The sequence below is a fragment of the Tyto alba genome, unplaced genomic scaffold (genome assembly GCF_018691265.1).
Source record: "Tyto alba isolate M040663 unplaced genomic scaffold, T.alba_DEE_v4.0 Super-Scaffold_26, whole genome shotgun sequence".
NCBI classification, from domain to species: domain Eukaryota; kingdom Metazoa; phylum Chordata; class Aves; order Strigiformes; family Tytonidae; genus Tyto; species Tyto alba.
The window spans coordinates 1,303,462-1,326,840 of record NW_024881300.1 but is presented as its reverse complement, the minus strand read 5'-3'; the positions used below and the strand labels follow the sequence as shown (position 1 = coordinate 1,326,840).

The 23,379-nt window shown below is 47.0% G+C and overlaps 1 protein-coding gene across 1 annotated transcript in view; it reads right to left on the bottom strand.

Moving 5' to 3' along the window:
- Positions 1–23,379, bottom strand: part of EDC4 (enhancer of mRNA decapping 4) — a 38,990-nt gene that overhangs the window by 2,576 nt on the left and 13,035 nt on the right. Inside the window, exons 11-27 of the mRNA XM_032985380.2 lie at positions 22,020–22,122; positions 20,788–20,968; positions 18,872–18,944; positions 18,337–18,428; positions 17,491–17,687; positions 15,157–15,245; positions 14,205–14,358; positions 12,988–13,451; positions 11,171–11,272; positions 9,987–10,139; positions 8,571–8,607; positions 7,440–7,620; positions 5,380–5,535; positions 4,539–4,654; positions 3,707–3,872; positions 1,535–1,721; positions 21–240 (exon numbers count right to left, since the gene is read on the bottom strand). Coding sequence (XP_032841271.1) covers positions 21–240; positions 1,535–1,721; positions 3,707–3,872; positions 4,539–4,654; positions 5,380–5,535; positions 7,440–7,620; positions 8,571–8,607; positions 9,987–10,139; positions 11,171–11,272; positions 12,988–13,451; positions 14,205–14,358; positions 15,157–15,245; positions 17,491–17,687; positions 18,337–18,428; positions 18,872–18,944; positions 20,788–20,968; positions 22,020–22,122 — 2,671 coding nt within the window. The remainder of the gene's footprint in view (positions 1–20; positions 241–1,534; positions 1,722–3,706; positions 3,873–4,538; positions 4,655–5,379; positions 5,536–7,439; positions 7,621–8,570; positions 8,608–9,986; positions 10,140–11,170; positions 11,273–12,987; positions 13,452–14,204; positions 14,359–15,156; positions 15,246–17,490; positions 17,688–18,336; positions 18,429–18,871; positions 18,945–20,787; positions 20,969–22,019; positions 22,123–23,379) is intronic.

Below are 23,379 nucleotides of genomic sequence, written 5' to 3'. Positions count from 1 at the left end.
CTGCCAGGAAGCCCAGGTACCTGCTGGAAAGCTTGGTTGAGGTGTCCCTGTTGGAGCAGCTGAAGTATGTGAGTTTGCTGAGACTGGAAATCCAAGTGAGCAGAGGGGATTGGAGTCCCGGCCGCTGAGCGCATGGCCTGGACGATGCTCGAGGTGACAGCTGCTTGCTGCTCCTTCATAGCCAGGCTTACTTCTCCTTTAATGACCCTCTGCACCTGGGCTAAAATAGACTCCTGCATGCTATTAAAAAAAAAAAAAAAAAAAAATTCAACAACAAAACCCAAAGGCATCTCTGAAAATGAAATGCTGAGGGACAACACTGCACAAAGCTTGTACCAGCAAGAAAGCACAGGCTTGTTTGCTTATTGTAGTGTGACTCCCAAAGGGTTAATACAAATGCCTCTGAGGTGCTGGCATCGGAAACATGCTGCACAAGGTAGCTATGTGACCAACGTCACAATGAACCAGGGCACAGGTGGAAAATGCTGGGATTCTGTGCAGGAAAGCGATGTTTCAGGGAACTAAGTCTCATTATGCAGTGTTTTAAATCTTTAATGTCTCTGGCTTACAAGCAAGGGTACTAAGCTCTGGGTTTATCCCCGAACAGGCCCAGCTTTTTACATCAGCTCTGTTAGATGCAGTTTGTAGGTGCAGATGACACCTTTAGAACGAGAACACACTTTCACTGAGCCTGTGACTTCTCCACAGCAGACCAGATCATGGGGCAGGCTCCCCTGCTGTGTGTTACACCTTTCCCTCCAAGGGCTGGGATCCTCTCCTCTTACCATGGGTACAAAAGCATCAAACCTGATCTACCACAGGTAGAACAGCAGGACTTCCCTGGGAGCAAGCACAGCCCATGCAGCAAGACCAGAATTTAGTCCAGTAGCCTTCCTGGCAAGTCTGGTCTGCACTGAAGATCCCAATGTGCTCTGAAATATGTTCTAGTGGCTTAAAAGACACAGGGGCATTCTGCCCCGCAGGTGACCGCTGGTCACTGTCTTAATGCCTGGCAAACTGCTGCCAGCTTTATGAACATGCTGCAGGCACCCCTGGGATCACGTCCCGAAACCAGGATGGCCAAGCACAAATTGCTGCAGAGCAGTCGGGAGGACAGAGCAGCCTGCAGAAACTGTCGGTATCCCTGAGGACACGGAGTTAAGAAGAAAAGCCTTCAAAAGACCAGAAGAGTATTTCAGAACAGGATAGTCTGTCAGAATTAAGTGTATTTTTGGGCTGCCTTACATCCTTCTGTCCTCCAACGTGCACACAGCACCCTGTGAAAAGCAGGCCCTGAGCTCCCAGATGCACCGGTGATACCGCTGGTCGTCCGAAACCTTCTGTGGTCTTCGTCCTGTACCCCACAGGGCAGCAGTTACGCCAGCCCACACGCTTCATCACACTGTGCACAGAGCCAACAAGCAGCCCTGCAGTGGCAAATGCCTTGTTCCAAAATTAGCAGGGAGAGCTTTTTGTTACGCACATGTATACCTCTCACTGCCACCTCTCCCCACGAGTCCAGCCGCCAACTTACTTGCCCACGATAATGTGCAGCTGATGCTGGACCTCAGCATGGACACTGGCTGTGACAGTGGATGCCAGCTGCTCGGTGGTGCTCTGGAAGGTGCTGATGAGCTGTCGAAGCTGATTCAGCAGCGGGTCCCGGGCCTCCTGTTCTCGTACTTTCTTGTTCTTCAAGTGAGTCTCAAGCTGCTGGATATCTGCAACAGCCAGAGAGGAAGGTGTTTGTGCCATCGGCACCTCTGGAGGTGGTCAGGGCAGAAATCCAACCGCCAGGCTCTACACGTTCTCCAGCAGAAACAATTACTGAGCCAGTGTATGAGCACAGGAGAGGGGAGAGAATGCACAGACATTGTTTTGGGCTGTGTTACGCTAACCTAGAAACCCTGCCTGCAGCCTCCCCATTGCGCAGGATTACCTGATACAGCAACAAAGCTGTGAGTTATCTTGTGACAGACCTTTACAGGAACTGTTTGTGCAGGACAACAGAAAGGTGGGAGTGAGGGTATTTTATTTCATACACAGCGTCAGCTGTGATCTGCATTAGTGATGGAGTTCAATGCCAGTGAAGAAAGAGGAGGAACATTTCTGACCAAAAAAAAAAAAAAAATCGTGTCTGTAGAGATCAAAAAGCTGTATTTTAAAATATTTTATGAACTGGTACAAGGAACTGGAGGAGTTAACGGCTCAAACGTTCATTGAGACAGAAAGCCTCGAGGACAAGTTGTGGCCTTTCTGATTAGTCTAAGGAACGCTGCCCAAGGAAGCGGAGTGTATCGAAGGGTGCACGGCTTCACTCCCTTGCCGTTGTATTGCCAAACTCCTTAGATAAACCCCAAAGTGGGGGAGATGGGCTAAGTGAAACCAGATGTCGGGTTAATGCCTACACTTTAAGTTATGGCTGTACCCTTGAAGAAGGGCTAAAAAGACTGATAAGCTAAAGGCTGGACAATAACCCAAGAGGCAAAAACTGAGGAAGAAGTAAAGGTGGTGGTGGGGAACACGACCACCCACGCAGTTGGACGAGGGGGTTGGTGCACCCCATCCCCCCTCAACGCACACACAGAACCCATGATCCACCTTTCCCTCGTCCCTCATGGAAATGCGTTTGTGGAATACCTGCCCCTCTGGGTCTAGCATGCAAATCCCCTGAGAAGACGCACTTAAAAGGCGACAGAAAACTTTGCTGGGTGTGCACCCACCACCCGAGATTACCGGACCTGAGACAACACTGGAACCTGGGGTGGTGATCCAGATACTTTGACTCTTTCTCTCCTTTCCTTTTCTTTCCTTACTATTGCTTACTATCCTTTCCCAAGTTCAAGTTGTTCCCATCACAAGTAAAACATTTTAACCAGTTGGTTGGTGTTGTTTCACCTTAATTTAACCCGAGGAGATCACGGAACCTTTACGACTCCCTGGGCTCCCAGTCCAGGTCATAACAACTGCTCTGACCAAAAGGAAGAAGAGTGTAAGCTCTACGTACTTGTGGGAGACTTGTAGTGAAGAGGAAGGGTGCAAAATAAACAGCAGCTGAAGACACTCTGCAGATCTATGTACAGCAGAAGTTGCTGTGTTAGCACTAGCCAACTTCAGACCCGCTCAGAAACCAGCTCCACGGAGTAGTATCTGCCTGCCTGGCCTTTCAGAAGGCCAAGGAACTGGATCCCAAGCCTGAGAACAGGAAAGACCTTCTCCAGTGTACAGTTTTCCTTACTTAAGGGTATACATTTCTTCTTTCCAGACTGACCATGCCTACACTGTTCAGCCACTATTGAACCTCTGATCATTCCCAAGCCCTTCTCTAAACCTTCCCCAATCCGCTACCTCTGAGATGAGCACCTTGCTGCAGGACTTCTACCCTCTCCATCCATCATCTTCCTGATGTCAGGATGGGGTAATCCTACAGCTGGGCTTTACTATGCAATAGATGAAGTCACAGATTCACAGAATGAGGCCAAGCGTTTCGCTGCATGGGCTACAAAAACCAGAGGTGAATCTCTGTTTCTTACAGCACCACCCACAAAAATCTCCTCGCTTCTGCTTCCGTTTCCCAGGTGTGAAATGAAGAAGTTAAACAGTTACCAGTGAAGCTCTGAAAGGCAAAGACGTAAGGCCAACTTGTTGTCAGCCACTTATGCAAATATGCTGTGCCGAGAAAACTCAAAGAAGAAAACCTACTCACATTCCTGTGTGCCCTGCTTGAAGGTGTCATTGATTTGCTGGAACATGGACTGGCAGCTCTTCTCGAAGGCTGGCAGCACGACACTCTGAAAGGCTTCCCTGTAAGCTGACTGGATCGGCCCCTGCAGGGTATCGGCTGTTGCTCTCACAACTGTATCTGTAAGGTTCTTACAAGCACACACAGAAGAGATTGCAGAAAATTAACAATGGCCTGCTGCAGACTGAAGACGTGACCAAACACTGTAGGTCCCTGCAACACACCCACAGTAGGTAAGTGTATTCCCTCAGCTCCTTCCACTGACCAGATGGCAGTGTGACTACAGCAGGCAGGGCATCTGCTTGCTGAGGGGCTGCCTGAGAACATCACAATTTCCCTGTAGAGCAAGGGAAGGGTGGCACTGTCAGGCATGGCTCCTTTCCCCTTCCCCTGCTTCCCTCCCGCAAGCCACCATTCCTTGCCAAGGTAAGTAACAAGCTTCTGCTCCCTAAATGATGTAGAAATGGAGAAGAGAGGAGAAAGCAGAAGAGCCAGTCAAACTTTCACCACTTGGCTGATTGAGTTGGCCCTAAAAACCACTGCTGTAGTGAGAATCTCTACTCCAGCAGAAAATGAACGACTTGGTAAATGAAAGAAAAGGCTGATGAGGCAAAGCAGGCAGGGGAGTATACAACAAGCTTGCTTTCCTGATGAGACCAGGAAAGAGTTTCGACCGCTGGCAGCTAATCTGACCTTACCTGGTGATAAAGGTGAGGGGAAGACGTATGAGGAGTTACTACCCAGGCAGGTGACAACTCAAAGTCCCCAGGAAAAGCTACAGTCTGGTTCTCCTTACCTTTGATTTCACTAGCTTGGTGATACTCTCTTTCAGTGTCCCCTCAACAGCAGTGAGCTTGGCAGCGATAGTGTTACTTAGCTGGCCAGAGATGGGATCCATGCTCTTGGAAATGCCTAGGCACAACACAAACATGACAAAGTTGCAGCTTTAAGCCTAGAGTCACACTTCAAAACCCAAAAAAGAAAATGAAGTCAAACTCTTCTTGGATACGACACAGCAAGGGGCAATGGTCACAAGCTCTGGCTTGGGAAGCTAAGGTTGGATATTAGGAGAAACTTTTCGCTAGGAAGGTGGTACAGCTCTGGAAGTCACCAGAGAGCTTGTGGAATCTCCAACCTTGAGGGTTTTCAAGACTTGCCCCAACAAAGTCACAGCTGACCCGATCTAGAATAGCAGGCAGCCCTGCTACAAGCAGAATGGTGGACACTATTGGCTGCAGAAGGCTTCCCCATCAGCACTTTTTTGAACGTTTCCTTACATGGATGGTGCCAGTGCGTCAAGGAAGGGCAAAGACGAGCTCGAGTTTGCTCCAGTCAGGTCTTAACATTTCCAAACTCATCAGCTTCTTTTGCCTTCCTCCACCGAACAGACTCCAGAAGCTTTATGGATTATAACATAAATTCAGACCACGTTCTCTTGAGAGGGATCCTCATGCTCCTTCCAAACCACAACTCCTCAGATTACAGCGAAGCCCACAACGCTTTAAAGCGCAATGGCTAGCCTTCGTGCAACTTAACTCCCAATTCACACAGTGCCAGCACTTTTACGCAGCACACTTTCAATCCCTACAGGGTTAACTATAGGGATCCACCTTCCAAACCTCGGCAGCAACACTCACACTGGGGTACGGTCTTCTTCATCTCCTCGCGAATGGTCCTCTCCAGACGGTTACACACAGCAGTGGAAAGGGTCTGAGAGATCTGCTGAGACAGATGCTCCTGGAGCTGCCCATTGCGCTGCTGTCCTTCCGTCAGCGCTCGGTCTAGTCTTCTCTCTAATGAGAATGCATGTTAAGGAGCACAAGCAGCAGATTTCCTCTCTATCCTCAACACTCCGGTCCACAAAGATGAACACTAGCCTCACCTCCAGAGGCTCAGTAAGAGCAAATTTACAGCTTTAGTGAAAGAAGGGTTTAATAACATTGCTGATGTGTTCCTGTAAACAACAGGGTGCTCTTAAACAAATTATCAGGGTGAGAGAAGAGCTCTGGAAGGCGTGGTAGAAAAGTCAAACAGCTAGAAGCAGCTCAACAGTAGTGTTCCCTACATGTCGTGAGTTAACTTAGCTGCCCCTGTAGGCAGTTCAGCCCCACGCAGCCACTTGCTCGATCCTCTGCAGCAGGATGGGGGGAGAGAAGAGGAAGAGTAGAAGTGAGAAAGCTCATGGGTTGAGATAGACAGTTTAATAGGTAAAGCAAAAGCTGCACGTGTGAACCAAGCAGAACAAGGAATTCATTGACCACTTCCCATCGGCAGGCAGGTGCTCAACCATCCCCAGGACAGCACGGCTCCATCACACGGAACAGTGACTTGGGAAGACAAACACCATCACTCCAAACATCCCCTCTTCCTCCTCCTTTCCCCCAGCTTTTACTGCTGAGCATGTCACACGGTATGGGACGTCCCTTTGGTTAGCTGGGGTCACCTGTCCCAGCTGTGTCCCCTCCCTACTTCTTGCCCACCCCCCAGTCTGCTCGCTGGTAGAGCAGTGTGAGAAACAGAAAAGGCCTTGACAGGGTTTAGGAATAGCAAAAACATCAGTGGTTAACAAGGTTGGTCACCATACCAGCTGCTACAAAGAACATTAACTCCATCCCAGCCAAAACCACTAAAGAAACCAAGAAGCTCAATATCCATAAAAAGCAAATCAGTAAATAGTTTCTACAGGATGGAATTGGTGGACATAAGTGATACAATGAACGGGAGCAAACCAAGACTTAATAAAAGCTAGTCATACCTCATGAAGCATCCAAGCTCTTTGAAGGAGCCAACGCACAAACTCTGAGACGCATGTACGTCTTAACAAACACATAAAACAACAACCCCAACGGAACAGTGAAAAGACAATTCATCTGCTGACAAAATTCAGTGCAGATATCAAAAAATTACTCTAGTACTACAATACGGCTCTAGACTCCGAACTTCAGTAGAAAGCTATGTGAATTATCTATGAAAATATCAGCCTGATGGTCAAAAAGGAAAATCCAAGACTAATTAATAGAGAAAACAGAAATCATTGTCATGTCATGAGAAGTTGAGTGGCTGCAGACGTGAAATGGGCTAGAGCTGCTCAGTTTGGGGAACATGACCAAATTCAGTGCAGCAAAATAGGTACAGGAACTGACTATTCACAATACAATAAAAATAATTGGATACCAGGTTTGAAAACACCAAAAGAAAGTACTTCTCAGACAATGCATAAGGGACCTGTGGTCCACCACATGTATATATGGGTACAGACAATTCCATTCTATATTCAGCTATGCTGTATGGCAGTCAGATGCTATTTTTGGTGCAAGTACCGACGTGCCTTAAGGAGGAAAGGAAGGAAAGGATCATCCCATAATTGCCCTTGTGCAAGTGGCCACTGCCTGATGTAGGATGATGTATTAGGTACACCTCTAGACTACTGCAGTGTTGCAGCATTTGTGGTCTTAATGAGTAACTAGAAGATTTAATGGCATGGAAAAGTATCAGTTCTTCTCTGTTCTATTTCTGAGTTTCTTGCTCTTAGAAAGGGACCGAGAGGAACTGAAATAGTTATACTGCAGCCAGGCAATTAATTTTACTGCTCCTATGGCCCACGCTATCAAAATCCTCAAACTTTCTTGGCCTTCCTCATGTCTCTAGTCTGCCTTCCAATCCTTAACTGCCACGCAACATTTGCAAAGAAGGATACGCTCCTGCTCCTGCTGGGAGTCCATCACCCTCTCCACGTGGCCCATAAGGGAGCTCTGGATGGCATCAAGGTGATCTGTGAGTCTCTGCAGCAGCTCCATCTGGTTCTGACGCAGCTCAGAGAGCTCCCGCTGTTGGCTCCTCAATATGCACATCAGCTCATCCTGGAACTCCAGTGACACCTGTGCGTGGAGAGGACAAGCAGGATCCGAGGTCAATACCTGCAAAAAGCTTGACTAGGTCAACTGAAGTGTAACACCTAAAGAAGAAAAGCAGGGCCAGCTTAATGCCTGTTTCTAAGACTTTTGTCCCAAGAAATAAACTGATAAAGGTACACGAAGTTTCCACATGGAATTCATAAATGGTGGCTTAGAATATCCTCAACTGTTTAGATTCAAGACTCTTTTCAAAGCTCTGGCATCTAAAAAAACAGAAGAAAACAGTTCCTATTCACTTTTGGTCAGGTACTGAGAAAGAATGTTTATGCCTCTGAATGTAAATAACAACCTCAAACACCGAAGAAAAGAGCTGTGCAACCAGTAGAGTACGAAGGGGGTTTCCCAGAGCACTTTTTCAGCTCTTTCACTTATTTCTGAATAAGCAAACGACTGGAGAAGTATACATCTATAGTTTGTTGTCTCTTCACCTGCTCGAAGTATCTAAAGGAGGCACACACGTCAAGGGCAGTGTAAGAAGCGTACACAACTTGGCTGAGAGCATTTTTTGCCAGATCTGAAGGTACTATCAACAGGGATAAAAATTCCAACAGGCCAGTCCGACCGTGACACACACTTTGCATGTAAGCCATCTCAGCAGGGAAGTGGAAATGAGTGGTAGTGTCTTGGATGATACAGGGATTTTGAGAACACAGAAATGCACATGGATATGCAAAGGGGAGAAGGAAGCCATCAGTCTGGCTAGCACTGAGCAGCTCCTTCTCTGCTGCACAAGTCGGAGATCAGAGCAATGCCAAGCACAAGCGCAGCCCTGTCTCAGCCTGCTCGGGCACAGGAGGAACTTCTGTGGCACTTCAAGGAACTGGGATGAACTTTCTCTCAGGTCTTTAGTAAGACAGTAAATAGAGTTGAAGCATCATGCCCTTGGGAAGGACTGCAGAACAGCTCTGACTCACCTGGTTGTTAGATGATCTTGGTGACTGGTTTACATCCCTGGAAATAATAATAATAAAAAAAAAAGCAGTAATCCAATTATGTCAATTAACTACTCTTATTATCCCAGTCTTCTGCCAAAACAGATCACACATTTTATGGTTGCTTTAGATTTTACACTCCAGCTCATACTTCCGTTTTGCCTCATATAACATGAAGAGTGACAGGAAGGTGATGAAATCCCAGTCCTTACAGCACTATGACTCCATCGTTGGCACTATCCACAGGCCTTGAAGTGTTTTACAGACTGATCCCTTCGCAGGGAGAAGATCTGAACCAAATCTTAATGAGGACTATTACAAAGAACAATACACACTGATTTTTTAGTTTTGTCCAAATTCAAAGCCAGGGAAAGCTTTGCCAAACAGCTTTGAAGGTCTCCTGACATTTTACAAAAGAAAACAAAGTACCCATTTTTTTAATACAGAATTAATGAGCTGCAAATCATCTAGAAGGATTTCAGCTCTCAAGGTGATGAAACTAGTGATGCCCTCCAGCATATACAGCAGAATAAACACTGAACTGAGCCACTAATATTGCATGTCTCCATCAAAGTCACAAATCTATGAATATTCATACGCTACCAGAAGGAAAGTAAACATTTGCTTTTCCCAGACAGCATCCATTCAGCAATTTTAAAAGGACAGAGGCAGGAAACATAAAAGGCACTTCTGAGGCTAAGGGCTTCTGCGTGGCACAGTAGAGGACCACAGCCAGAAACTTAATGCCATAGCCCATCTTTGTTGTAATCTGCACAGCCAGAGATTCAAATCACGGAGCTATGGGAACACAAGAAGAAAAGAGAGCCTTGTGCAGAAGCTGTGCTGCTCTCCTCGCATTAATGCGGACAGGTTGGTCCAATTTGCCACGAGCAGACCTTTCTAGTCATCAATTTTCATTCACCAGACATTCATATAGGCACGTTTAGAAACACATAAAAGCAGCAAGCAGGTACCAAACGATAGATATTGTTGAACAAGGGCACTGTGCCAGCGTTCAGCAGCCAACCAGAAATGGAGGCCACATTAAGCTACACTCATAGTGTCACAGTTCCAATGAAGCCTTCACTGAAACCAGCAAACGGATCCAGTGTCCCCCTACAACGTGCAATTGACCTCCCACACACTCTTCTGAAGCCCAGGCTGTATTTTGGATTGAGTGGTGCGGAGCCTACTCCCACACCCCTGAGTGGCAGTCAGTGTCTGTGTAACCAGCGACACTTTCTGTGGGGTCACTGCCATTTGCAAAATGGGGCGAGGGCTGGGAGCACTTGGCCACTGCCCAGCCTCAGACCCTGGTCTCGCCGCTACGGCTACGTCAGGTTGTGGCCCTGCACAGCTGCTCCCACAGCCACCTGTATTCCAGCAAGCCCAGCGTACCCGTCATCTTTCTTGCCCTTCCGCTTTAGCTTTGGGGAAGCCCGAGGGGATGCCTTGGCTTTCCAGTCCTTTACAGGCAGCCTCTGCGTAGACGCTTTGGCACCAAATCCACCTGATGTAGAAGCCAAGCTTGCAACTTCATCATCATGGTCACTACGAAGGAACAGCAGGGGAGAGGACATCACTTGCAATACCGGACAGTGTTAGCCTTTACTAATGGGAGGGGATTCACACTCTGCTCTTCATCCACACACGGCCAGAGTCACGCAGCTGAGGACACCCGCCACCTTGATCTTTAACACAGAGACCTCTACAGAGCCCAGCACGTGCTGCTCTGTTTTGATCTGGGTCTGCTCAGGCTGAGCTCAAGCGCTAAACAGCAAGACTTGAAGGGTCTCTGCATTAGGGACCACTGTAGTTCAGGCAGCGTGGCGGAGAGATGCTTGTTCTTACCACATCCACACACTGGCACAGGAGCCCTAGGATGCGACGCCGACCCAGAAGGGAAACCCAAGCACAGCATATCCTTAGAGCTTTACAGACAGAAAGCACGTAACACAGCAAGTATTGCAGGAGCAGAGGAGCATCAGGCTGAGCCTAGGAAGCATGTGATCCTCAGTGCATCAGGCTGAGCCTAGGAAGCATGTGATCCTCAGTGCCTTGGAGTCTTTCTGCTGCTGACGAGCCATCCAATACAGGCTGCACGTTTCAGTCTGAATATGGATTCTGAATGAACCCTCAGCTGTCAAACAGGGCTGAGCTCGCCAGGCACCACAGAATGTGCCCACGGAGCTTTAGGGTGGGGCTCACGAGGGAGCAAAGGTGTCAAAAGCAAGAACCTAACTCCTGAGGTACCCTCGCTATGTTATCTAAGGCACACTATTTTGAAACTGATCCTTAACAGGTTTTCACTGGTAATTAAACCAAGTTTGGTCCGTGCCCTTAGGAGCAGCACAGTCAAACCTTTCCCTACAGACAGTAAATTGGACAATGCCCAGAGGCCGATGTCATCATCAGCTGAAGTCATCAGAACATTACAGAAGCTGGACTGCATATACACATTAAGTCAGGAGACAAAGCAAAGACATTCACCCCACACGTGAAGGCTTGCTGGGGACAGAAGCACAAATGCAGCCTGAACTGAGTCCATGCAGGGCGAGAGAGGGGGCTGAGCACTCTGGTACCTTTGCTCGGCACTAGCATCCTGGCTGTCATGCTGCAGCAGGTGGTAGCTGTGTCGATGATAGGAAGAGCTCTTGTGCTTTTCTTCAACCTCATCCCTTGGGCTAGAGGGGGGGAAAAAAAAAAATAAAATCATGAAAGTCTCTTTCAGCTTGGATATTTGTTCACTCCACTTCTCATGAGAGATCCTGACAGGTCTAAACCAGACAAAACCCCACACTTATCTCCACAGATCCAGAGAGCAGCAAGTGTTGTTTAGAAGCATGAACCACTCAAACCTTCTCCATGCGTTTTTCTGGGTGGTCTTAAGACGGGAGAAGCAGCTCAGCTATGCCTCAGGCACTAACCAAGAACAATCTCCCAACAGACATTCACGCAAGACCGGTGAGCCCCTACTCAAAATGTATACTTCAGTGAATAGCATCATCTTGGGTTTGTTTTTCCTCAAGTCATACTGATCACCAGGGCAAAACTCAGTGCTTCTCAGATCTTCCAAGTGTCTGAGGAGCACACAGAGGGAGATGTGCCAATTTGATGGGTTAACTCTACCAGATGGAACAGAATAGCAACAGTGAATCCAGTCTGTGTTTCACAAAGGTTCTGAAAGCAAATTACACATGCTCCTAAGCCATAAATTAGGTCTCTTTGAATTCAGTGTGCAGGAAAATCTTCAAACAGAAGTGAGCATTTGTTACTTTCATGTAGGCTGATGGCTTGACTGAACTGGAATGTCAAAAAAAAAAGTTACATTGATGTGCAAGTGTAATATCTCGGATCCAGAGATATCTGATACTCTGATATGTGAAATCCTGAAGAATTCAAAGACAGAGTGGGATTGAGGGGAGTTGCAAACTCCTATATAAGTATTTTCTCAACTTCAAATTACGAGCAAAAGCAAAAACACCGCGTAGAGACACAACCTCAGTGTCCTCCCCAGAGCCATCAGAACTGAGACTGTTTCCTGAAGCAGCATCCTCAGGCGTGGAGGCACAAGGTGAGGCCTTTCCCTTGAAATTCTCGTGGGACAGAACAGCCCTGGATAGTTTGAGGGACAACACTGACACTCTCTGCTCTGCCTGTTGAAAAGGAAGGTGTTTGCAGACCCTCATGGTGCATGCAGCTCTGGCCTAGACAGGCCCAGGAGATGCTAGGTGCAACTTGCTCTTCCTGTCTTACTAGAAGACAGGGACAGTAATTCTGTGATGAAACCTAGCATGGCTCACAGCATGATGGCTTGCTCCTGGTAAGCAGGTGTATGTGATGTTGCCCCATTCTGCTTGCCTGCTTCACAGACACATTGTCATTAATTTCCTGACTTTGGAAGTACTTTTTTATAATGCTACCTGCACAGAGCCAATTCTAGGAGAGATATACAATTAACTTATAACCAAACCCGTGTCAATTATGTGCTAATTGATTCTTTTCAATAAAAGCATGCAGGAATGCATGACCCAGGGCAGGATTTATCTTATACTGATTTTATTTCCAGAGTACAAAAAAAAAAAAAAAATCCCATCTCAAGTCTCCATTCCCAGGTGAACATGAAAGCCAATAAAGTACACTTTTCACATTCTTAACAGAGAACACCTTTATGCTGCAAGGGGTATTAGAAAACATAAGTTGTTAGAGCTGGCCTAGGAAGTTCAGGACACAGCACACACAGACCAAGCACACAGGAAGGTTGAATCATCAGCTCCTTTAAGGAAAGGAAAGACGAAGAACTGCTCTGGTCTAATCACAACCTAAGAGCTCTTCACCAAGCTAGCAATCTGGCAAGTGCAATGAAATTGCTCAAAGCAAGACAAACCCAAGTGATTACCTGTCTGCCATGCTGTTCCTGGTTTCTCTGGTTATGTCAGGAGCTGCTGGCCAAGGCTGACTCACAACACTGTCAGAAGATGCATTTTCCTGAGTTAAAGCAGTCTCTAGTAACGATGGAGCATTCAGTCTGTCCACCTCCACTGGAGGCATGTCCAAAGAGTGGTGGCTGTGTTCTGAATTGTGCCGGTTCCTCGGAGACAGCAGATGCAAGGCTGAGGCAGCGGATGCCATACTGTCTGCGTGATGACTGGGCTCCAGCACCTCTGCGGGGAGCCCAGATGGAGCTGCCGCGAAGCTGCGCTGCAAGGTCTCGGAAGCAATCTCTGGGATATCTTGGGACATGGCTGTGGAAGCAGAGGAAATGACATCTGGCGAGCGCTCGCGGGTTGGAGAAGCCTGGGGCACCACCAAGGGCTCCACCTCCTGCAGTTCCAGTGCTAGAGAGGAGTTTCCTGGTGTGACCTTAATTAAAAAAAAAAAAAAACAAACCAAAACAAAAATATCAAGCAAGAGCCTTCAGGGTAATGCAGAAACACCCCAAGAACCCCTGGTACCAGCCACCTCTAGAAACAGCCAGCTGTATATCTTTTCCTCATGTGATCCCTGTGCTCACACTCTGTTCAATAGATGGAGAAGGGCCCCAAGACTTGTAATGGGCTCCCAGCTGGGCTAACAGCACACTTAAGCCAGCTTCAACAGTTTCAAAAGAAAACTTAACACCGGTTCTAACTCTCTGCTCTGCTCTAGGATCCCTTCTCTTTGAGGGGAAAAAGTTAGTTTTAACACTGAGTATCTCCTGGACTGAAAGCTTATTTCAATATCAAGCTTTGGTTGTAAATCTGTTTTACATCACGCCTGGAAAGAAAAAATTTAGGGCCAGGAAATGATTGTTTCAGACCTGTAAGACCAGCAAGGAAGACAAAACCTTTCCAGGGAGCACTGTCTCCTAATACAAAGGCTGACCATTTCCAACCACTGTGATAGTGACAGCTAGAGCTGTCTCTAGTTTTCAGAGACATGCTGTTTTAGGCAAGGTCAGGTTCCATTAACACAGGTAAACCTGGCTTCAGATATGTGCCAGCAGCTGTGTTTTCCGAAGGGCAGACCCTGGCCCTGTTACTATCCAAATAAGTGTAATCTCAGCTTGTATAGGCCCATAGAAAGAGGTTCCTTGGCCCACGAAGAGAAGGAAGGGAGCAGCATTTGGAGCCTTACTGGAACAGGTGCCTTTGGTGTTAGCTTGTCAGGGAGGCCTGGGATAAGAACGGAATGGCTCCTAGGACTAGTCTGGAGACTGCTGCTACTGCTACTCAGCGTGAGGCTGGTGTCCAGCTGCATCTTGGGACTCACAGTCAAGTCTTCCGATGGCCTGCAGAAAACAGAGACCCAAACAAATCAGGCCAACCTAATGATACAGATCTGTATGAAACACTCAGGGAGATGGGATCCACGGGTCAGTGGAGGAGCCCAACCTAAACTTCACTAGTGTTCTCCAAGCCCTAGCTCCTTCCACAGTGGTCAGCTACTCCCTGTCAACTAGCACCTGCATCTCCTAGTCTTCATACATTCCAAAGAAAGATCAAGTGGAGCCAAAAAAAAAAACCAAAACCAAAAAAACACAACAAAGGGACATCATAACCTCTTAGACTTCGAGGGGTCAATGAGAGAAGGGGCTAGTTATATCTTCAGTGTGTGCTGTAGAGTTTAGGAAAAAACAGAACACTACAGGACAGGTCTTTGTCCTTTTCCCAGCTCACAGAATTTAAGTTTTCACCTGTTATGCAGCCCAACCCACCACTACAGTAGTAAGATTTTCCTAATAGTCCCAATTATATCCTCGTCCTTGGTGGCTGCAGTGTTCTCTTACCTGTAAACAATGACAGCCCTTTGGGAGAAGCATGTAAAGCAACAAAACTGAGATGCAATAAGAGAATCCCTAGTAGGCACAAATGAAACACTACTGGTGGCCCCTTGGATGACAACAGGCATGCTCCAAGCTGCACGAGAGATGCAGTTGCCCACATAGGGATGTTGGGACTCAGCAGAGTTTCCATCTCTGGTTATATCTCCTCTCCTACAAGACACACTACAGCTCTGCACCACCCTGAAGGACCGTATCAGCTCAGCTGCAGATATATATATATTATTTAATACAGGCACTATTTACCTGGGCATGGAGGCATCTGTGACAGAAGTGCTACTCATGGCTGTGACTGCAGTCAGGGAACTGACGCTGCTGCCTGGAGATACGGTGATCTATAAGAAAATACACAGCAGTCAGGATGTGACAGAAGAGTCCGACAGCAGAACTGAAGAATGCTGGCTCCAGAAGAACTCCTGAAGAGTCTTTGTTGAAGAGAAAATAGGAAAAAAAAAAATAGGTTGAATTGTACTGCTAGGGTGCTCTGGTGCTGGTCAAAGGCAAGACCCAACACAGCCTCATCACACGAACCATGACTGTTTTTATTGAACAGTTGCTCTCCCAATACAAAGTAGTATTCTGCAGGGCTATGCACCAGATCCCCATTTTGTTCTTTGAGCTAGACTGCTCTTGTCAAGGTCCGTTGCCACTAGGGAGGTCAGAGTCTGGATGGGGTTTAGGTGCTGCACTACAGATACATGGAAGTAGAATGCTCTGATGCACAGGAGGTATTGCTCGCCTAGGTAGCGGGCTAGCAGTAAAGAGCAGAGTGCAGGCCCCCACTGCTGCTTCTGGCTGTGAGGAAACACCTACAGAGAACACAAGTACCCAGCTGGGAATCCTGGTGTAGCCAAGCTTCTTATGCTTGACACTGCTTATGGTAGAGAGCAGAGATTGAGCTAAACTCAAGGTTGTGTCCACCCTACGCTGCTCCTGGGTGCTGGTGCCAGCAGGAAAAAGCCTGCCATGAAATGGGCTGCAGTCAAAAGCCAAGTTTAAACTGAAGATTGAGCTGCTCCTTGCAGCAAACAGTATGTGCTTCTCTCTGCTCCCTTGGGACATCTCTGCATTGGGAAGGCTACCCACCCTCAGGCACAAATTTAACTCCTGCACTCAGCGACTTTGCCAGCAACATCAAAACATTTTGGAGAAATTTAATTTATTCTTTCCTCCCCAAAGAGAGAAAGCCCCAGTGTGGTGCTCTCATGTTAGTCAACTCAGCATGAACTCCATTTCTGCACATCTCCCTGTGCTGTCCATCCTCATCCAGTCTCCTCCAGTACATGTTCAAGCTGTGGTGACAACCCCATGTTCCTCCCTTGGAGGGGGAAGCCCTGCCTCAGGCTGTGTACGTGGAGTGCTACTCACAAACTCTCTCCTCCTTGATTGTAAAAACTGTACCAGCACAGCAAATAACTGCTGACAATTTCTCACAGGAAGGTGGAGGAAACACAACAACACAGCCTCTCACCAGTGAAATCCACACCTTGTAATTAAGTTGCAGATCACTTTTCTTACAGGGCACACTTCTAAAAATACTTTTTAATGTATGTCTACTCCCATTCTAAAAGCACACAGAGAAAACTACACAGTCAAAAGTTCAGTACAGAGATTCAGTACAAAGGCACAGAAGCAGGCTATAAAGCAAGAATATCTGAGTGGGTTTAAGACTAACATATGACACTTGGAGGCAGAGTGGCCAAGAAACAGCAAGCTCCTGCACTTCTCCTTGTCGGCATAACCAAAAAGGGGCAGCAAAAACCTGCACTGAGTCACACGGATACACACTGTCAGTGCCAGACAGCCTCTAGAAATGCCCAGCAGGACCCAGTGGTGTGTGATGCAACACTCCTGGCCACGCACATGTGACAGAGCATTGGGAGGAATTATATGTTTTCTGACTGCTCCATCAGAGCTCAGGAACTCACTGAGGAGTAAATGCATGCTTATAGCTCTTTACCAAGACACTTTGCTGTCCTTTACAGAGATCACCAAATCCCAAGGAATGCTTCACATGCTTCCTGATATCGAAAACCTTGGAGCAAACACACAAGTCTTGTCTTCTGAACAAGTTAAGGCCTGCTGTGTCAGATACAAAAAAAACCCACTGAGCTACTAGATCACCGATTTGCAGATCTCATGCAGAAGATGTTACAGGCCCATCTACCCACCTGATCCCATCAGACATGCATTCCCACAGGATCCCATCAGGCAGGATGTGCAGACACGGCATATTTTCTTCCATTATAGTTCTATCACAACCCCAAACAATGTGTGTAAACCAGTAAGGGCAGCTTCCCAGCCTAGATTTAGCAAACCTGTATTTCTACACAACACAGCTACATCAGCAGTTCTGCAGTTAAACGCAGCACCTGCAACACAAGCTTAGGCTAGCTTAGCATTTTAGATGTGCCAGAGTGTCTTTACTCAGTTTGGTTATGTGCACAGAGTTTCCTGTGTGCTCTGCATTCAGCTAGCATAGCCTATCAGAGTCGCTACTGCCTGGAAAAAGTTCCCAGAAGTATCAAAATCCAAACGCACCCTTTGTACCCACAATAAACAGTGCTGCTCTCTGGTTACCTGTTGAAGAGATGAACTGGGTGTCATGAATGCATCTGGGGTCATCAGCTTAGGTTTGGCATCATTTGAGAGAGAAAGGAAGTCTGCTGGCACAGGCAGATCAGCAATACGCCGCAGGTCTGGTTGAGAGCCATGCACCGATCCTTTTTCAGATCCCAGCCCTTCTGTGCTTAGATCAGCCATGTGGTCTGGAAAGGCTTTAAAGGGAGAAATACAAATCAATTTACAGGAACTTGCCCCAAAAGCTAAAGCTTTAATTCCGTAAAGTATGAACTTATGCCATTGTCAGCCGTAACAGTTTCCAAAAAGAACAAGCAAAACCCCTGCAACATCCTAATCAAGGCTCAGGGCAAGGCAAATCCTGTGTTACGCTTACTCTTTGCATACTAAAGAGTGGATGTTATCAGGCTTTGATAATAAGGGATCCAAGCTCCCTTTCTTCCCTAAATGCAAGGCCAGTTTTAACAGCCACAGCCCAGAATGGTGAAAGAGCACACTGCACACAGCCCTGTCCCCTTCACTCCCAAAGCCCTGGTGCCACTGTAACCTCTCCTGCCTGACAAGAAACAAAAGTCAGGTTTCTGACACAAATGCTAGATCACCTAGCAAGGTGAACTCAAGCATGCACAAAGCGTTAGCGCTCCTAGCCTAACGTGTCCTCATGCTCCATACTCACACCGGGCTCTAATCAAGTGGCCTGCTTCACAGCCAGTCCGTATTCAGGATCCTTTACACAATGACACCACTCTATTAAAGACGCACCCAAAGCTGCCCTCCTGCTGTCCCCTCCCCAACAACCTTTAAAGGCTCAGCAACACTGAAGAGCAACTGAATACAAATGCTCACCAAATTCTTCATGAGAGCCATGGGAAGGCATGGATGCGCTCGTGTCAGGACTGTGAAGAGGCTGGAATCTAATCTGCACATCCTGCAGGGCCCTGAAAAACAAGCATCTCTGATCATTTTACGAATCGCCATGAGAAGTCTAATGTTTAGAAGATTCCTCTTGATGAAACCGATTCCCCTGAAATACACTTCAGTGTTTTCTGCCTGTGACAGCAGCAGAAACTGATCCTCATTCAGCTGTGCCACTCAGTTCTGGCACCCAGGGTACTGGGGAGATGTGCTCATGTGTAAGTGCTGGAAAACAACTTTTAAGTCACTGTGAACTCATAGCAACAAAAATACTACCTTGCCACAGCACCGTGCAGTGCTACTTCGTGGTAAGGCCACAGTGAACACACCACAGCTAGAAGTTTCTGTTGGGTCCAAGTAGTTTTTGTTATGAACAAAAGGAATTGGTACGTTAACTTTCTACAGGTCAGTACAGGATCAGGGTAACCATAGACAGCTGCCCATGGTAGCTGCTACACATACTCACTTGGTGTGCACACAGAAGAGTTTTATCAGCACGCCTGCTGCTGATTCAACAGCCCCAGGTCCCTGAGCACCTTCTGGAAGTAAGACAAAAGTAAAACATGAAGTGGGATGGAAACTGCAGACAAAATATTAGAAAAACATCATAGCAGGTGAACCAGCAGCAGCAAACCACCACAATACAGCTTCATCACCTCCCCGCTCCAGAGGTGGATTTATCCTGTTAAGGGAAAGTGTATCTTACACTCCTTTTACTTTTCCAATGTGAGAGCAATCAAGTTTGCTCTAATCCAGCCAAACAATCCTCAAGGAAGAGTTAAAAAATATATATAAAGTAAAGAGCAAGAAGCTGAGGTATGGAACTGCCAGCAATTTGTTCTGGCTACTTAAGTGACTGGTTGGATATATTTTAAAAGACACAGACTAGCTTATATTGTACAGATGTTCGGACTGCGGCTCAATCATCCTTCCTGGCTGTACAACTATTGCTATGAAGGGCTCTGCAGTAACTTCCCATCAGCCAGCACTGACAACATTCACCCAACACCTGTATTGGTCTCACTGCTAAGATAGCTAAGGAGGCCGAGTAGAAGAGATAAACTTAATTCCCTGTTAAAAAACATGTATTAGGCATTCATATGCAAATTGTCCCAATTATCTGAGCACCAATCAGGGACCTGAAGTTTCAGTCCCTGTCTGCTTCTGACTTGCTACATGTGCCTATCATTTTTTTGCTTCTGCATTTCAGAGCAATATGGCACAAATATCATCAATAATAGTTAATTCAGGTTGTTGTCATGTACAATAACAGGCATAGGGAAGCACATGACACAGCTGTACTGATAGCCCAGAAATCTTTCTAACAGTAAATATGTTGATGTTACTCAAAGCATCTTTCCTAATTTTACTGACAGAAAAGTAGGAGATCGGGAGCAAGCCAACAATTTAAGAGAGGCAGTGATCACAGAATGTTTGAATGGGACAGTTCTCCACAGGATTCACCATCATATTCATTGTAGTAAGACAGAGAAGACATCTCACGTGTCTCTTCTCTAAAAGAGTGACCTGTTCATCTCTCTTACAAGATGCTTTGTGGCTTGGCAACATGACTTCCAGACACAATGGAGAAGAACCCCACCTTTTCCTTCAACTCAGACGGTGTACTGTCCTCACATCTGTCACAGCTCAGGCAGAATGATTCAGCAGCAGCCAGCTGGTTTCTCAGACCACGCACTCACACTTCTGATGTTTAACTACACAGAGTTTACTCAGACAAGCAGAGACAGAAATACATCCTGCCAGTTCTTCCAGGAACCCTTGGAAGCTCCTGTGCTGGGAGGGACTCAGCCCTGTGCTGCCAGAGGAAGATGTCCCCCGCGTTCCGCTCGGGCAGTGACACTATGCAATCGCAAAAGCATCACAGCTGATACCAAGCAGCTAAGCTCGTACCTTAACCAAACCACCACTTACCTCACTTCACCTCTCACAGCCCTGGAATGTTTTTTTTTAATAACAGAAACACCTCAGTGGAGTTTCTGTGTGGTAAGGAACAACGGCCACAATCTGGGTTGGGAGGTCCAGGCTGGATATTAGCAACACATTTTCTTTAGGAAAGGGTGCAGCCCTAGGACAGGGCACCAGAGAAGAGCCAGAAACGTCATGTTTGGGGGCCTTCAACATGCAACTAGATGAAGCCACAGGTGCCCCAATCTACCACCAGTAATAGCCCTATTTCAAGCAGCAGGCTGGACCAGAGATTTCCAGAGGTCCCTTGTATCCAACTCCACTGTGCTTCTCTGAAGCAATCTAGCTGCACAGGATGTACTTCATACAGACTAAAAGAAAGCCAGCCTTCCACGAGAAAGACAGTCAAGAAAGATATCCCCATCTCATAGCAGGCAAATTCTCTTCACCACCTACCTACACTCAAGTTGTCATTTTCCTCTTCCGCTGGGAGCACTTCGGTGTGCCTTAACCGACAGCGGCTCACTGCCTGGATGCCAAAGCTTAGGACTGGGTGGGTAAGGAGGAACTCTGAGATGGAGCTGAAGTAAGCTTTACCCTCCTCTTGGTTCTGCATCAGCTCCATCACATACAAGACCTGGAAGAATCAGAAACGGTAAGTCACTGGGCTGTCAGAGCAGACCATGCTGTCCTGGTTTTGGCTGAGATAGAGCTAATTTTTTTTTTTTTCTTCTATGTAGCTAGAATAGTGCTGTTTTGGATTCAGTATGGGATTTGATATGAGAAAAATGTTGAAAATGCACTGATGTTTTTAGCTGTTGCTAAGAAAACAAGGAATTCTCAACTTCTCAAGTCCCACCAGTACGCAGGTATGTAAGAAGTTGGGAGGGAACATAGCCAAAGCAACAGACCCAAACTAGCCAGTGGAACATTCCATATCATACAACATCATGCTCATTATATAGATGAGGATTGACTGGGAAGCTTGCTCTTGCTACTGGGATTGCAGTTTCAGGATTCTTGCTTCTATAGAATGGGCTGGGCATCGGCTGGCAGGTGGTGAACAATCACATTGTGCATTACTCATTTATATTTTCTATTATTTCTGTTATTATTATCATTTTAATTTTTATTATTTTTTTTTTCTTCAACCTATGAGTCTCCTCACCCTTCCCCTGCAATTCTCTCCCCCATTACCCAGAGTCGGGGAGGGTGAGCGAGCGGCTGCATGGTGTTTGGCTCTCGGCTGGGTTTGAACCACGACACATGCATAAGCGCGTGTGGACACAAAGCCTAGCACCTAAATGAGACCTGGAACAATGGGAATAACATGAGGAAGAAAGCCTGGACCGTTTAAATTTGAAACGGAACACCCAAGGAAACCACATTGAGCACATTCCTATCCAAGTCAGTGTTGATCAGGAACTCAATCCTACTGTGCCAGACACAGGTTTCACCAAATGAGAGCTTTACTTCAGAATGAGAGGTAATCCTTAGGGCTCCTCAAGATTAATCAGTTGAATTGTTACCATTTGTCATCCTACAGTAAAATAGCTGAGGCCAACCTCTTCATTTTTAGCTATGAACGTGCAAATTCTAGACTTAAGCAGTAGAATCAGTCACATAGATGACCATTTCTCCTTCTGTCACCATTACCCACACAGCCAGAAATAAAATGAACCACCTACTTTTCTCTGTACATCACTCAGTATCAGATATTCAGCGGAGAGATCCAAGCAGACTTTCAGGCTGGGAAGAATACTCATGGAGCTGAAGATGTCAGGAGAAAAGCTAGATCCACAAATAAGGGGGGGGGGGTGTACAGAAAGTAAAGATTAACACAGCCAGAATGACTGCTAGGAAACTGCATTAGTTAAAAACTCCAAAACCAACATCTTAAGGAGTTTACAGCTGTATTACAGTGCAGCCACCCACTAGAACAAAAACTTCATTGCAGAAAGAAGTGCTGACTTCAGCTAAGAGATCAGCAGGGAGATCGCACAATAGGATCTAGTTATGGATTCCAAACATTTAAATGAAAGATGACATTTTGTCTTTATTTAACACGTTCCACATTCCTAGGAGGACAAGAGCCAATGCTACAGATTTCAAAACAAAAATCCAGCAAACCAAAATAACCCTTCTACAGGTTTTGGACCTTCTGTAGTACTCGTGCTGGGTTTCTGTGACGGGGTTTTTTGGTAGCAGGGGAGGGGGCTACAGTGGTGCCCTCTGTGAGAAGCTTCTCGAAAGCTCCCCCAGCTCCAAGTCGGACCCACCTACAGCCAGGGCCAAGCCAATTAGCGATGGTGGTTGCGGCTCTGTGATAATGTATTTAAGAAGGGGAACCTGAGCGGGGGTTGGGACTTGTGAGGACGAACATCCTTCGTGGTGACCTTAAGGTCAGTGGAAGGAAGAAGGAAGAGGGGGAAGGTGCACTGGAGAAGAACCCCCCTCTATCCTGTGGTGAGAGGGCAGGGCTGCCCCCCTGCCACCCATGGCAGTTCATGGTGGAACAGAGACCAACCTGAAGCCTGTGGAGGAGCCCACACCAGGACAGGCATCTGAGCTTAAAGGAAGCTGGGACTCTGAGGGGAGAAGCGGCCCCCACTGTTGTAGTTCAGTGCTGGGAAGACTGCAACACGTGGGGGTGACCCACGCCAGAGCAGCTCGGGAATGGCTGCATCCCGTGAGGAGGACTCGTACCGGGGGAGGTTCATGGAGGACTGTCTCCAGTGGGAGTGAGCCACATGGAACAGGGGAGGAATGTGTGGCGTTCACCCCATCTCCCAAGAAGGGAGGAGTGGTGAGCTGACTGTAACCCCCATCCCCTGCACTGCTGGGGGAGGAGGGAGAAAAATCAAGAGCAGAGCTGAGCCTGGGGAAGAAGGGAAGGATGAGGGAAGGTGTTTTTTGGATGTGGTGGCTCTTCTCACTGTCCCAACTTGTCTGTTAAGTGTTGTGTTTGATAGTGTTTGAATTAAAGTGATGGGGCTTTTTCCTTCCCCTAACGAGTCTGGGGTCTGTCTTTTTCCCCACGACCTTGAC